Raw genomic sequence first — 15,804 nt, 5'->3', positions numbered from 1 at the left:
CACTCCGCAGTTGGGTTTTCAGTTTTTTAGGTACCGAGTTAGGTTGTGTTCATATGTGAGAACTCAAATATGTGAGTATGGAGGCTTTCTCAGGCCAAATTTTAGTTTTATTTAACAATTTCACTCTTTTGAGAGGCCTCTCAATTTGGAGAGGTTGACCAAAACTTTGGGCATTGATGCCACTCTCTGTCACCATCATAAATGAGTTATTTGATCTCAGCATGGAATTCACAAGTCACAACATCGTGCCAGTTCAATACTTTTGTCTGCTGTTGCTGACTTAGTGGAAGTGAGACCACTTATGCTCAATGGATGGTTGCATACAAAACATCGAAGGTTTCGGAGGGTGCGGTGGACCACAGGGACTATCAGGATGACTATAAAGAGAATGATATCCAAAGACCAAAGTGAACTCCTTAACAATATTTCTTATGAAGCAAACTGTCCCAAATCAATCAAGTCACGGTTCAGGCAGTACAGGCATCTCAACAGTATTTCAGTCGATTGGTCATAGTCTTTGTTCAGGATGTACAGGCCATAATTCACTGTAAAATGGCCTGATTTATAGAGGCATTCAACTTTGTTGTTAGCCTGGTAACACAAGCATGGTAGCCTGGAACGTCACTAGAATAAATATAAAGATTAGAAAACCCAAGTTTGTCATCCACCATTTACAATGCCTGCAAATCAACTGTCAGTTGCTCCCATGAACACATTATGTGCTCATTTCTCTTGAGAGATTTTCTTAATGTATTTGGTGGCAGAGTCCAAGAAAACAGTAATACCAGCCACCTTGTAAATTAAGCTTTCTGTAGTAACAAGATCAGAGGAGAGATAGGTACAACATTCACTTGTGTTCAGTACCAAACACAAGCCCTCAACTGTAGCAAAGAGGAGATCTGAAGCTGCATGATGTTCCATGTGAATGCATGTGTCATCATCTCTCTTTTGGAGTATGACTTTTACCCATGGTTCACATCTGGCTATTTGATATGGCTAACTCCTGCCTTTCAAATACCTTCCCATGGAAGTTCCCATGATAGCTCCTGTGATCAGAAGCAAAAACAGTCAATAACTGAAGTTAGCACCAACTTCGAAACAGACAAAGAGGAGACAGTTTCTACTGAGGAAAGATTTCAGTTGGTTTCCTGGGGCCTCATTCTTGCCGGTAGTGGGGAACCCACTGTATGAAATTTAGAGCTAATCATTAAATTGGGGAAATTCTTAAATTTTATAGCCAGGCAGACCTCCCAGGGGTTCAGCAGAATGGAATAAGCAGATTCTCTGCTGACTAAATATAGGCCCTTAGGGGTTGGAAAAGTGGGCTATTTAGTTGTATTTGAGCAAGGTTTGTTAAATTTGTTCACCCATGGCCCGGCACGGTGGCTCACTCCTGTAATCCCAGCACTTTGGGAGGCCGAGGTGGGCAGATTGCTTGAGGCCAGGAGTTCAAGACCAGCCTGGCCAACATGGCAAAACCCCATCTCTACTAAAAATCCAAAAATTAGCTGGGTGTGGTGGCACATGCCTGTAATTCCAGCTTCTTGGGAGACTGAGGCATGAGAATTGCTTGAACCCAGGAGGCAGAGGTTGTAGTGAACCAAGATCATGCCACTGCACTCCAGCATGGGGTACAGAGGGAGACTTTGTCTCAAAAAAAAATTGTTTTCTCATTAGTCTGCATAAAAGGAAGTTTGCTTTTTTGTACTTCCCTTATAATAGTTGTAAAGGTATATAACCACATTTAGTTTTTAAAAAGTACCCTACTGAATTTAATCTGGTGACATTATACAAGTAATTATTTGTACCCACACAGGTAATTCCCAGGTCTTGAGGGACTAGTGCCTGGAAGCCAAATATACCTTTTGCAGGTATCACTTGAATAGATTTTCTATATTTGGTAACAATCATTAGTAGTTGGAAATGTTAGAGTGTTGTTTCTAGCAAGTGCAGAAAAGCAAGTAGCAGTGATGTTTAGTGTATCAAGGATAACTTTCCACTCTTCCTTTGGAGTTTCAGGGTGATTCTCTTTGGGAACATAGAGCAACACTGGCATTAACGGAATTGTTTCTTCATTTTTTTGGTTTTAGCCCACAAACCCAATTACTCGGGTTTTATGCTAGAGCAGAAGCTTGAGCTAAAGCCATCCACTGATTATGGTCCCATGAATTTTCTTGTAGAGAAAAGGAAAGGATTAGGACAGCAGGAAATGAGGGGGAAAGACAAAAGCTTAAGGTTTCCATGATGTCAGAGAAATCTTAATTTATAATCTTTGAAAAGTTGTCCATTTCTAGGATGTTGTCTGCTTCTGGGGAGAAATTTCTCTCATCAGGTTTAACTTAAAGTCTCCAAGAGATATACAGTCCCAAGAGTTTGAAGGGGCCTTTCTGAGTTGTGAAATGTGGACCCAAGGTCCAAGTCCCTGAAGCCTCACTGCAGTGTGGGTGGTGACAAGGACTTGGTATGGTCCCTTCCAATGAGGTTCAAAGCAATTTTCCTCTGACGTCATTTCCAGAAGACCCAAGCTACAGATTCCAGACCGTGAAGAGTTTGATTATCCTCAGTTGGTGCACCATAAAAAGCTTCCTTTACATAGTGAGAATACACTTTGACATAATGCATTAAAGCCTTCCAACTTCAGGCATATCAGAGTTTAGGAGAGTGGGAGAGGCATGCGGTTCTATTCCTAGGGGCATATGCCTTCCAGTGACTATTTCATAAGGTATCAACTTATGTTTTCCAGTAGGAGCATATCTGAATATCATCAAAGCCAATGACAGTACCTTTGGCTAAGGCAACCCAATTGACTCAGTTAACTTTGTCAATTTGAGTTTTAAGATGTCATTTGTTCTTTCAACTTTTCCAGAAGACAGAGGGCTAAGGACAATGATAGTGCCATCATGTCCATAATATCTTATTTAAGTGCTTTATAATTTGCCCAGTAAAATGAGTTTCCTTATTGCTGGAGATTTCTCCAGTGAGTCGCCAGAAGGAAACACATTTTCTGATATTTTCTTGTCTATTGTCATTGCATCAGCTTTCCCACATGGGAATGCCTTTACTTAACCAGAAAACATACAAACTACTACAAGGACATACTGATACCCTGTTGAGGTTGGCAACTGAATGAAGTCCATCTGTAAGTGTTCAAAAGGCAGGCAGATCACAAGGTCAAGAGTTTGAGACCAGCCTGGCCAATATGGTGAAACCCCATCTCTATTAAAAATATAAAAAATTAGCCAGGTGTGATGGCATGTGCCTGTAATCCCAGCTACTTGGGAGGCTGAGGCAGGAGAATCACTTGAACCCGGGAGGCAGAGGTTGCAGTGAGCCAAGATCATGCCACTGCACTCCAGCCCGGGTGACAGAGTGAGACTCTGTCTCAAAAAAAAAAAAAAAAAAAATCCCATCAAGTGGTGAAAATATACTACCTGAAGTTTTTATTGTTTTCCCAGGATTATGAGTTTGACAAACCAAACATTGATTATAAACCATTTTAGCAATTCTGGAACAGTCATCCCACCAATATTTCTTCGTAACGTGGATTCTGTTCCAGGACAAGCTGTGGAATTCAGAGCTTTTAATAATAGAAGCTTCAAAGACTCAGGAAAGGCCAAGCAGCCAGCTGAGCCCTCTGTGAGTCTATGCTTAACATTGAATTTATATCCTTTAGATACCAAATTTATTTTTCCAAATCAAGTGCACTGCAGTGTTTATTGAGTAGGTCATCATGAGGGAATTGACTTGGATCAATCTTACAGAGTTAATTTAAATTGTATATCCTAACAGTTTCAGCACTAGCTGATATGGCATACATATCTTCAAGAGCATCTCTTTTATATTCAGGTTCAGTTTTACACGTATGAGCTTCAATCTTAATAATGGCAATCTCTGATGGTAACCAGGTAGCAGAAAGGAGTTTATCTACTTGGAGTCCGTTTTTTTAATGGGGATCCCACTAGAAGTAAGAAACCCTTGTTGTTTCCATAACATGCCAAAATTGTGTACTACTCTTCTATTTGGGTAAATATTTACTGACTTGTCCTTAGCTATAGGACAGGCTTGGGTGAGAGCAAAAAGCCTGTGGGTTGAGCTGACTTCAGTTGAGGAAGAGTTCCCTCCTCTATTAGCTCATTTTGGGTGGTAATGGCATATCCTGCCTGATATTTTCTTTTGAGTTTTTGGCATAGGACCTATGAACAAAAGAAATAATAACTCAGGATTAGCTAACGTACTGTCTCGTAAATCAACACAAGAGGCCACTACTTCCAATACTGCACTTACACAATGTGGTCATCACCAGAGTCAGGTGGAGTTAATACAATAGCAGGGTTAAGTAGGTTGCAGCATTTTAGATGGAGATTAGAAGATAGGAGGAAGAATTTCATAAGATGTTAGCTGGCTTGCTGAAAAATGTTGTGTTTTGTTGAAATTTAATAGACTTTTCACAGTATGTTGAACTTGTGAATTGAGTTCATTCCCTAAAACCAGTTCAGATGAAGCTTCCAACTTGGCTGCTGCTACTACTGCTTTTAAATGATTCGAATATGCCCTAACTACTGGGTCTAACTGCAGGCTGGAATATGCAGTGGGCCTATGTTTCCCCCGTGTTCTTGAGTAGGAACTTCCAGTACCTGATTGTTGTGTTCATGAACAACCAAGGTAAAAGGTTTAGCGTAGTCTGGAAATCCTGAAGCCGGAGGCTGTCATAAGGCCATAGTTAAAAGCCTGGACTGTCTTTCCAAGGTAAAGATTCCCATACTGCATTTCTAGTGAGCTAAAACAATGGTGAGGCGATTCAGGGAAAATTTGGAACCCAGGATCCTCAATGTCCTGTGAGTACAAGAAAACCTCTTAAATGTCTTTCGGTTCCAGGCCGAGGAAAATGTTGAATAGTTTTTAATTCTCCCAGGCGAGAGGGAAATCCCTTCAGCAGTCAAGTCATGTCCCAAATAGTGAACTTTTTCTCTTGAAAATTGAAGTTTTTCCATCAAGGCCTTGTGACCTTTATGTGTGAGTTGCTATAAAAGGTAAATTGAGTCAATTTCAGAGCACTGTTGAGCGGGAGAGCATAAAAGGTCATCTACATACTGAGTAACAGTAGAATGTCCAGAAGACTGTAGGGTTATTAAGTACTGAGGCAATGCCTGGGAAAAATAGAAAAGGCCGGGTGTACTGCTGATTTTTCCGAGTGAAAGCAAATAAATGTTGACTATCTTTATGAACTGGAATGCTAAAGAAGGTTGAGCGGAGGTCTGTTACCATGAACCACTTTAAATCAGTGGGTACATTAGATAATAAAGTATTCAAATTTGGGACTATGGGAAATCTTGGTATTATAATTGTATTAATTAGCTATAGATCTTGAACAAATCTTCAATCTCATTCATTTGGTTTTTTAACTGGTAGGATGGAAGTGTTAACAAAGACTGATACGTGGAACTCTAAATCCTAGCTTAGTTAAGTCTCCTGCAATTGTGAGAGCCCTTTAATGTCATTAGGTTTTAGTGTATATTGGAGTAATTTAAGGAAAGACTTAGAATGACCAGTTTGGACCTTTATAGACTCCACACTTTTAATTCTTTCTCTATCATTTGAGGTAGAGACCCATAAATATTCCGGGGTTTTAGAAAGGTGTTTCGTTATGGGCCTGAGTTTTGATCTTATCGATCTGTCTGTAGAGAGCACAACCGTTCTGGTTCAGGAGACTCAGGAATCTCTACGATTGCTTCTCCCTCTGAGGAGAATTGTATGTGCCCTTTCAACTTTGAAAGTCCTGCCCTGGCAAGTTTACTGGATCAGTATTACATAGTAGAAAGGTACATTTTCCTGCAAATAGCCCCAAGTTGATTAGACGGGTTCAGATACGGAAGCCTCTTGAACTTGATTAGAAACGCTCACCACAGAGATGATCTTTTCACTCCAAGAGATTTGTTGGCTTATTAAAGTAGGGTTTATGCTGGATAAGGCGACCCTGGTGTACACCAGCATTGCACAGGATTCCCAGCTTAAGTCTTGTTTTTCTATGTTTATTTAAAGGTATTTTGGGGAGCAGTTTACCAGAGAATCCCTGAGCCTTGTCTATTTTTATTATCCTGAAAATTAAAATCTCTTGGGTCCCCTCTAGTGGTGAACCAGTCCAGCCTAAAGGGAGGAGGCTTGGTGGTGGACTGAGACAAAAGTCAACGATCTCCTTTCCCAGTGTCCTGGGTGTTTGCGATTAAGTCATCCACCTTGGGATAAGGAATTCCTTATTCTGGACCTCTTGCTTGTGATTTAAAATAAAAATGGGAAGGACCCTTTGGTCTTGGCCCCTGTAACTGTTGTAATTGGAGAGGCATAAGATCGTTAGCCTTTTGGGTTTTTTCTTGCTCTAGAGTCTTCTCAAAATGTTCAGCTAAGGCCACCAATTCAGTCATGTCTGTAACTTTCCATCCTGGCTTATGTGTTTTAATTGAACTGCCAAGTTCAGGACGGAGTTCATTTGTAAATACAGCAGTTAATGCCATTCCAGTCCCTGAAGGAAATACTCTGTGCTATATTTTGAGCATAAAATGTTTCAGAAACAGTGCTTCTAACAAGTTCTGTAATCTGAAACTGGTTCCTCCTGCTTTGGTCTGCAGGGTTGGATGATGCACCAGTCAATTTTTTCTGGAATGACCTTAGGAACTGAATGTAAAATGTTTTCAGCATTTTTTTCTAGCTCCTTTTACCCTTCTCATGCAGGGGTTTTCGGGGGTCTTTAATATCCTCCTCAGGTCCACCCCATTCTGCTGCTGCCATCCATTTCTTAGCTTCTCCAGGCCCCAATATTATGTGAATAAATTGGCTAAGGTCAGGGAGCCATTCTAAATTCCTCAGTAAACCCTTGAGGCTTCATCCTTGGGTCAGGGAAGTCCTTTACAGTGGCTCGAAGCTCAGTTTTAGGCCATGGAGTAAAGGTGTTTATCGCAGGAAGACCTGGCTGATCAGAAGGTCTTTCTTTGTAAGGCATCTGGGTGTTTTTTTTTTTTTTTTTTTTTTCATCTTCATGGTAAAAGGGTAACTTATTAAAAATGTTAGTGGACTCACAATATGTGAGTAGAGATGGATAAAAAGAAGGAATAGCTGTGAGTAGAGATGAATAAAAGGAAGAAACAGGGGCTGGGCAGGGTGACTCACCCCTGCCCTCACCCAGCACTGGTGTCAGGGTTGATGGAAGGCAGGGAGAAACGAGTGGACAGCAGTTAGCAGGCCCCTGGAACCCCATAGCTGGCACTTCCCCCTCCCACAAAGATGAACAGAGGCAGCCCCTCACAACATCACCACAGGTCCCCCAGGCTGGGTGGGCAGTGCCAGGAGGAGGGGCCACCTCCTTCTGGGAGTGGCATTATCCTTTCTGGTTCTGCCATGCCTTCTAACCATGCCAGAAGAGGGTGTGAGCACAATGGCCTTGGCTGCCCCCAGGGATTGCTCAGAGGAAAAATGGTTGGGGGTGAGGCCTGAGTGGACAGAGGAGAGCACTGAGCAGATGCCAAGATCTTGCCTGGGCCGTATAGTGTGCGTGGTGCCCAGGAAGAGTGAGGTGGGGTTTTGAGCCCCCATGACAAAGCCACCTCTGTGAGGCCTGGACTATGGCCCAGCACTGATGAAGTGACCTGCTCTCTGGGTCTAGTCGGCTTGTGGTCAGGAGGGCAGTGGTGGGTGCAATACAGTACTGAACCTTCCTGAGCCCCAAGGAAAGGTAGAGAAATCATCTGTGTGCCTCCAGGCAGAGGTCTGGGCCAAGCCCGTAGACTCTCTGGTCACTCTTGCTCTGGGTTCGGCCTTGAGCTTTGTGTGTGACCTGGGGCAGGCAGGGTGAGGGTGCTGTTATGTGAAGGGACCCCAACTCTGCGCTGCAAGGAGAGAGAGAGGCTGGAGAAAGAGAAAGAGACTCAGCTCTAGTGCTCTGGGGCTTTGGGACCAGAGTGCTCCCCTTCAAGGAAGGCAGCTTGTCAGAGGCAGCATCAGAGCTGAGGCTGAGGCTCAGGATGGCTGGGCTTAGATGTGCAACATGGAGAGGTAAGGAGCAGAGCCCTCAAGGCAGAGGAGCGAGGGAGGGTGCCAGGGCACAGCCAGCTCTTCTAGTAGCTGGGATTTGATTGCCTGAAGGCAGGGTGTGGAGACCCCAAGAGCCTGGCAGGGGAAGGTCTGGCATGCAGGCTGGGTGGAGGGACTGGGTCTTGCCAGCAATGCGGAGCATCTCTGGAGGATGTGAGCTGGGAGGGAAGATGGTCCTGGGAGGACTAGATTTGGGGAAAGGCGGAACCAGGGAGAGCAGGCTGACACACTTGGACTGTACTAAGAAGGAAGCCTGAATCCCTGAACAGGTGGCAGGAGCCCAATCGGGCACGGAGGAGGGTGGACAGGCAGCTGCAGACACAGGTGGCTCAGGACAGGGTCTGAGGGGGCACAAGAGGAAAGTGAGCATCATCCTGGATGGGGATTAGGAGGGCAGGGGCAGGAGAGGGCAGGTCCCAGGATGGGGCCTAGAGGGGAGAAGGGCCCCTCTCAGTAAGAGAGGGACCGTCTCCATAAGGGAATCCAGCATTTGAGGCACTTGTCACTCACATGCCCAAGGGGAGGCTTTATGCATGAATGACAGGTTCAAGCAAGCTCAAAGTCTGCACGCTCTGGGGAACACCTGTGAGGAATGGAGGGTTTCCTGGGGACCATTAGGCTGAGACTGGCCTGGCAGGGAACCCCTGGGATTCCAGACAGCCTGGGAAGGGTGGCCTTGAGTGGAGAAGGAGCTGAGCAGGCCCCACGCCAGGGAAGCCACAAGCGTTGATGGGCTGCTGCTCCTGCCGTGGTCTGTGGGTATCGTCAGCGCCACATCACAGATGGGGAGGTCAAGGCGAAGTGGCATATGCCCACCGACATCCTGGGAGCCTGCTGCAGCCCTCCAGCCACAGATGCGGAAGGGGATGCAGTTACAGTCCTCATGCATGCAGAGCAGGGACAGGCACATCTAGAGGGACAGGGCGATTCCCACAACGGGCTCAGCCTTCTGCCAGCACATGACCAGAAAGACCAAGCAGGGTGGTCACTTTAGCTGGGAGCAAGGATAAGGGGCTTCCTGTAGGAGGCCACTCGGGAGCTGAGTCTGAAAAGGTGAGCGGCAGTTCACTGGGCAGACAACATTAGGAAGAACATTCCAGAAACAGAGGACAGCCTATACAAATTGAGAAATGGGAGACCTGAGGGGCTCTGAGAAAGACTGTAATCTCATTGCCTGCCTGCTAAGCCCCAAGAGAACAGCTTTGGGGAAACCTAACAATTCTCCTTGAAAAGGCCAGGCTTTCAATTTGTTTTCGTGCTTACAAGATGGTTTCTGGAGCTCCAGGCATCACACTCATACTCCAGGCAGGAAGAAGAAGGAAAAAGGGAAAGCAGCCTTCTTTAAAGCAATGCCCAACAATTCCTGTTTATACTCCATTGCCAGAATGCATTCACGTGGCCACATTGCTCAGCAAGGGAGACTGGGAAAAACGGTCATTTTACAGCTGAGCACCTTGCCTCTCTCTCTTTTTTTTTTTTGTTTTTTTTTTAATTTTAAGTTCTGGAATACATGTGCAGATGTGCAGGTTTGTTACATAGGTAAATATGTGCCATGGTGGTTTGTTGCACACATTGCCTCTCTTAACAAAATCAGGTCTCGTTAGTAAGGAAGACAGGAAGAATGGACTTGGGGTGACCAATCCGTGTTTGGTATTGCTGGGCCCATTTGAGAGATGGGAAAGCCATTCCCAAGAGGTTGAGTGACTTGCCTGAGGTCAGAGGCTAGATTAAACCCCAGTCCCTTTGACCTTACTTAGAGTAACCCTGAGGGCTTTTTAGAAAGGCCCAGATCAAGTCTTCAGACAGGCTTGCCCCGATCGTTGGCCTAAGAAGCCAGCAGAGAGACAGGCATCGCAGACGAACCCAAAGACAATCTCTGTGTGGCTTGCAGCTGTGTGGGTGGTGGGTTGGCTGCACTGGTGTGTGCCCAGGATGAAAGCACAGCAGCTGCTTCTGCAAGACAGAATTAGCTGTTCCTACGGGTCTGGATCATCCTCTTCCCAAACCAAGGGAACCGTGGAGCTGCTGCCTTCTCAGCTCATCACCCACCCAAGGTACCCTGGAGCCAGCCTTGAGGGCTGTGGTGAGCACTCATCCCTTCTACATGCTCACTAGAGCCTTCCAGGCCATGCTGGGGCACAGAGGTAATTGGGACCTCCTCCTAGCTGCCAGGCGGAAGCAAACAATTTTAACCGAGGGCTGAGGGAGTCCAGAGTCAGAGACCCAGGGCTGCCTGGAGAGGCAGAGGGGACTTTTAACGCTAGAACCAAGTCTGGAAGGAGGAGTCCAGACTGGAGGCAGCACCCAGGGGAGAGAGGAGGAGCTCAGCAAGGCCACCCTGTGGTCCCGATGGGTCCTGGCTTCACCCCTTGAGCCAGGCAGCCGCAGCCTTCTGAGCCCAATTCCAATGGCATCACAGTGACCTTCTCTCTCTTCTCTTCCCTACAGGGGAGGTACCTCAGCTTAGCCCTTGCACCGTCCCAATACGCACAGGCTCCCTGCTGCCCAAGAATCTGCTTTCCACACAGCCAGGAGTCCCTTTCCCTACCACAGGCTCCCTGCCGCTCAAGGATGTGCCTGAGACACAACCAACACAGCAGGGAGTGCCTTGCCCTCAAACAGGCTCCCTGCAGCCCTAGGATCTGCCTGAGACACAGCCCGGAGTACTTTTCCCAAGCACAGACTCTGTGCAGTCCAAAGAGCTGCCTTCAACCTGGCCGGCAGTGCCTCCCCGTCACCTGCTCCTCCAGGTGCCACCTCCTCCCTGCTAGGTGCTCAAGGCCTCCCTCCAGGATCCTGCCGCTGTTGTCCCCACTGCTCAGGCACACTGCAGAACCCCCTCTGTCCCTCCCTCCCTCGGAGCCCAACTTCTAATGCGCCAAATACCCAAGATTAACAGGCTTTTGTTGCTGAACTGGACATACACATTGAGTCTTTTCTTATGGTCAAAGGAGTTGAATTCTTGCTGATGAAAAAAAGATTGCGTTTGTCACCAGGGAGCTTGTCCTACGAGTGACCTGGATTTATACTGCACCTGCCACAACACAGCGCCCTGGTGCCGTGGGGATGCCAGGCATGGATGCATTCCACTCCCAACAGCCCCGACTTCATCTATCATCAACAGCTGGGACACATGAGGCCTTAGGCCAAATTCTCCATTTAAAAAGCCCAAAAAGTCTTGAAATATAAGAATTCAATACTGTGTCTCCCTCTCCAGCTTTTTTTTTTTTGTTTGTTGTTGTTGTTTTTTGAAACAGAGTCTCACTCTTGCACCAGGCTAAGTGCAATGGTGTGATCTCAACTCATTGCAACCTCCGCCTCCCAGGTTCAAGTGATTCTCCTCCTGCCTCAGTTTCCCGAGTAGTTGGGATTACAGGAGCCTGCCACTACGCCTGGCTAATTTTTGTATTTTTAGTAGAAATGGGGTATCACCATGTTGGTCAGGCTGGTCTCAAACTCCTGACCTCAGGTGATCCACCCACCTCGGCCTCCCAAAGCATTGGATTACAGACGTGAGCCACCACACCTGGCCCCTCCCTAGCTTTTTGAAAGGACAAATACTTGCATATCTCATTTCCTGTACTCCTCATCTTCTTGTCCCTGGTTTCCATTTTTTGGCTACTCAAATTCTGAATGTTTCCCAGAAGGCAGTGAGGCCCTTTCTGGAAATGCTAATTATCTTCCCAGATACCCCATACCATCCCCAAGACCAGGCAAATTTCAGGTAATCCTCCTCATTTCACTAGAAAAGATAAACTTCCCTCCTTAATCATTTGTCCCCATAGAAGAAACCACAGCCCCAACAGAGATAAGTGTCAACAGGCAGTGTCCTACCGCCCACCGTGTGCACATGGTGGCTGCATGACTGCCCAAGGTGCCACCCACACAGGCCATGGGCACCCCACATGGGGCTCCTGAGCACGTCAGGAAGGGGACCCCTGGGGGGCTAGGGCTGACGTTTTCCAGTCATCCCTAATCCATCTTTGAGAGTAAATAAAAGGCTCTCCACCTCCCCCATCTACTGGAATGAAATATTTGTGCTTTTCCATAGAAATTCTGAAAGACAAGTACAACTTAAAAATATACCAGGTTTGGATTTTAAACAGTATTGACTAATTTGACAGTGATAACCACACTGTCCCCCCTCCCATTTTTTTTTTGTTTGTTTTTTAGGCTTCAACGCAATGGCTTGCTTATGTGTGTAGGGCTTTGGGGGCTTTCTCTAGGTCGCATGACTTTGACCTTCAGTGCCATCATCCCGAGGAGTTACTCTTTCTTGTCCCCCTTCTCCGTCTTGCACCCTCCTGTCCTGCCGCAGCCTGGACTCTGCATCTGGGTCCTGCCAGCTGCCATGATGGGAAGCAAGTCTCTCCCACCCTTCCCCAGCCCCTCCCCTCTGTGTCTGCACATCTGTCTCCAAGCTGGTTACGGGAGGCTTTTCCAGGCGCACAACGCCCTGCACAAGGCGTCCAGAGAAATAAACCAGGTCAATGTTGAGGAAATGGAAGAGGGTGCTAGAGTCCCTGGGGGTGGACGGGACCCAGTCATTTGGTTTTTCCCCATTTGGAGGCTCATTCCCTGAGCAACTCTGGGTACTCGAGAGTATGCTGCCCCTCCACACTTCACTTCTCAACATTCTTCCTGCAATGGGAGGTCTGGCTTCATCAATTTTTTGTCTTGCTTTGTTTTTTTAGAGAGTTTTTCTTTCACAAAACAAAACACCTCTGGTCCTGTAAATACAGAGATTTTCACAAAGATTGAGCGTTCCCACCTCATTGCTAAGATAGGTGGAGATATTTATGATAAGGGCACCTGGTACCTGGTGAGCAGGTGCATGGCCTGTGTGCAGCGCAATGAGACAGGGTCCAGAGAGGTAGGATGCATGCCCTTGCAGGTGTGGGAAGGGACAGCCAGACAGACAGTACACCCTCTGGCTGCTAGACTGCCTGACCCAGCTGCCTAATGCCTACAGCCATATAAAAATGTGCCCAGAGCAGCCAAAGTAAATTTACAAGGTGCCTGGGACTGCGTATCTCTCAACACTAAGGGAGAAAATGTTCACTGTACTCATGACACCAGGAAAAGTGTGGGAAAGCTTTCATTAGGCAGAAAGGGAGTTGAAATAACATGAAATGTAGAGAGACTTTATTTCTTCTGTGTTACCCACGTGGAAACATAAAGATGTTGCTTCCCATCCCTGCAACTCTGAGACCCCATAGGAAGAAATGTATGTGTACAATTTCATGAAGAGCTTTATGTGATCCTGGTGAAATCAACATAACTGTTTGTTAATGGGGATTGAGAGCCTTTGGAGTTTAGCCAATGTGAACTCAAGCTAGCGCCTGTCATCCTTCCTCATCCCTCAAGGGAGGAAGTCATATATTAAGAAGGTGAGCTCAGAATATACATCAGAGGGGAGGGCCCTCCACTCTGGCCACCCACAGGGAGCCTCCCAGGCTTTCTGTGTTGAACAGTGATAGCAGGGGCAGGCAGAGGGAACTTTGCCAGCCATGCTTCCATGGGCCACTCCTGCCCTGCCTCCTCCTCTCCAGCTGAGTTGATCCCCCAGGTTTGGCATCAGTCAGGGGCTCCTCACCCTAGTGAAGGGAGAAAAGGGACACAGCCCTTGATCATGCAGGTGGGCTGAGTTACAGGTGGGCTGCCTTTTTGAATTTTAGATTCAGGGGGTACATGTGCACGATCGTTACATGGGTATATTGTGTACTGGTGGAGATTGGGCTTCTAGTGTACCAATCCCCCAGATACTGAATGTTGTTTCCAATAGGTAGTCTTTCAACCCTCATCCCCCTCCCACCCTCTCCCCTTTTGGAGTCCACAGCATCTCTTATTTCCATCCGTATGTCTCTGTGTACCCATTGTTTAGTTCCCACTCATAAGTGAGAACGTGTGGTATTTGATTTTCTGTTTCTGAGTTAGTTCACTTAGGATAATGGCCTCCACCTCCATCACATTGCAGCAAAGAACATGATTTCATTTTTTATGGATGCATAGTATTTCATAGTGTATATATACCACATTTTATTTATCTGGTCAACATTGGTTCCATGACTTTGCTATTGTGAATATTGCTGAGATAAACATACTAGTACAGGTGTCTTTTTTTAGTATAAGGATTTCTTTTCCTTTGGATAGATACCCAGTAGTTGGACTACTGAATCATATGGTAGTTCTATTTTTAGTTCTTTCAGAAGTCTCCATGCCGATTTTCACAGATGTTGAACCAATTTACTTTTCCCCCAACATTGTATGAACGTTTCCTTTTGTCTACATCCACAACAACATCTGTTGTTTTTTGACTTTTTAAAAATAGCCATTCTGACTGGTGTAAAATGATATTTCAGTGTGGTGCTAATTTGCATTTATCTGATAATTAGCAATGTTTAGAATTTTTTCATGTGTTTGCTGCTTATATTTCTTCTTTTGAGAAACGTCTTCATATCCTTTGCTCAATTTTTAATAAGGTTGCTTGTTTTTTCTGTTTAGTTGTTTGATTTCTTTATATATTCTGGATATTAATTCTTTGTAGGAAGTGTAATTTGCAAATATTTTCTCCCATTCTGTAAATTGTCTGTTTACTCTGTTGATCATTTCTTTTGCTGTGCAGAAGCTTTCCAGTTTAATTAAGTTTGATTTGCCTATTTTTGTTTTTGTTGCATTTGCTTTTGGGGTCTTTGTCATGAATTATTTGCCTAGGCTGATATCCACATTTTTCCTAGTTTTTTTTTTTTCTAGGATTTTTATAGTTTCAGGTCTTGTTTGGGTCTTTAATCCATCTTGAATTAATTTTTGTTTACAATGAGATAGGATCCAGTTTCATTCTTCTGCATGTGGCTAGCAATTTTTCCAGCACCACTTATTGAATAGGGTGTCTGTCCTTTCCCCACTGTTTATTTTTGTTGACTTTGTCAAACATCTATTAATTGTAGGTATGTAGCTTTAATTTTGGGGCTCTCTATTCTGTTTCATTGATCTACATGTCCATTTTTTGTACTAGTACCATGCTGTTTTACTACAGTGTTGTAGTATAGTTTGAAGTCAAGCAGTATGATGCCTCTGGATTTTTTTTTTTTCTCTTAATTACTTTGGCTACTTAGACTTTATTTTGTTTCATATAAACTTTAGAATTTTTTTTTCTAGTTCTGTGAATAATAATGTTGAAAATTTGACAGGAATTGTGTCATAACTATAGATTGCTTTAGGGAATATGGTCATTTTAACAATATCGATTATTCCAATCCATGAGCATGAGATGTTTTTCCATTTGCATCATCTATGGTTTCTTTCATCAGTGTTTCATAGTTACCCTTATAGAGATCTTTCACCTCCTTGGTTAGGGATGTATTCCTAGCTAGTTTTTTTTTTTTTGTTTCTTCCTTTTTTTTTTTTTTTTTTAGTGTGGCTATTGTAAATGAGATTGAGTTCTTGATTTGGTTCTCTGCTTCCATGTTATTGATGTATACAAATGCTACTGATCTTTGTACATTGATTTTTATATCTCGTGAAACTTTGTACCAAAGTTGTTTATCAAGTCTAGGAGTCTATTGGAAGAGTCTTTAGGGTTTTCTAGGTATACAATCATGTCATCAGCAAACAGAGATAATTTGACTTCCTCCTTTCCAATTGGATACCTTCTATTTCTTTCTCTTACCTGATTGCTCCAGCTAGGACTTCCAATACTATGTCAAATAGGAGTGGCGAGAG

General features: G+C 44.9%; 2 protein-coding genes across 2 annotated transcripts in view; both read left to right on the top strand.

The window, feature by feature from the left end:
- LOC126962961 (anthrax toxin receptor-like) overlaps positions 1–10,956 on the top strand; it is a 92,175-nt gene extending 81,219 nt beyond the window's left edge. Inside the window, exon 18 of the mRNA XM_050804723.1 lies at positions 10,531–10,956. Coding sequence (XP_050660680.1) covers positions 10,531–10,956 — 426 coding nt within the window. The remainder of the gene's footprint in view (positions 1–10,530) is intronic.
- Positions 1–15,804, top strand: part of LOC126963224 (mitochondrial import inner membrane translocase subunit Tim23) — a 901,060-nt gene that overhangs the window by 820,459 nt on the left and 64,797 nt on the right. The window lies entirely within an intron of this gene.

This window comes from Macaca thibetana, chromosome 9 (assembly GCF_024542745.1).
Source record: "Macaca thibetana thibetana isolate TM-01 chromosome 9, ASM2454274v1, whole genome shotgun sequence".
Lineage (NCBI taxonomy): Eukaryota > Metazoa > Chordata > Mammalia > Primates > Cercopithecidae > Macaca > Macaca thibetana.
This window is presented reverse-complemented; position numbering and strand designations above follow the sequence as displayed.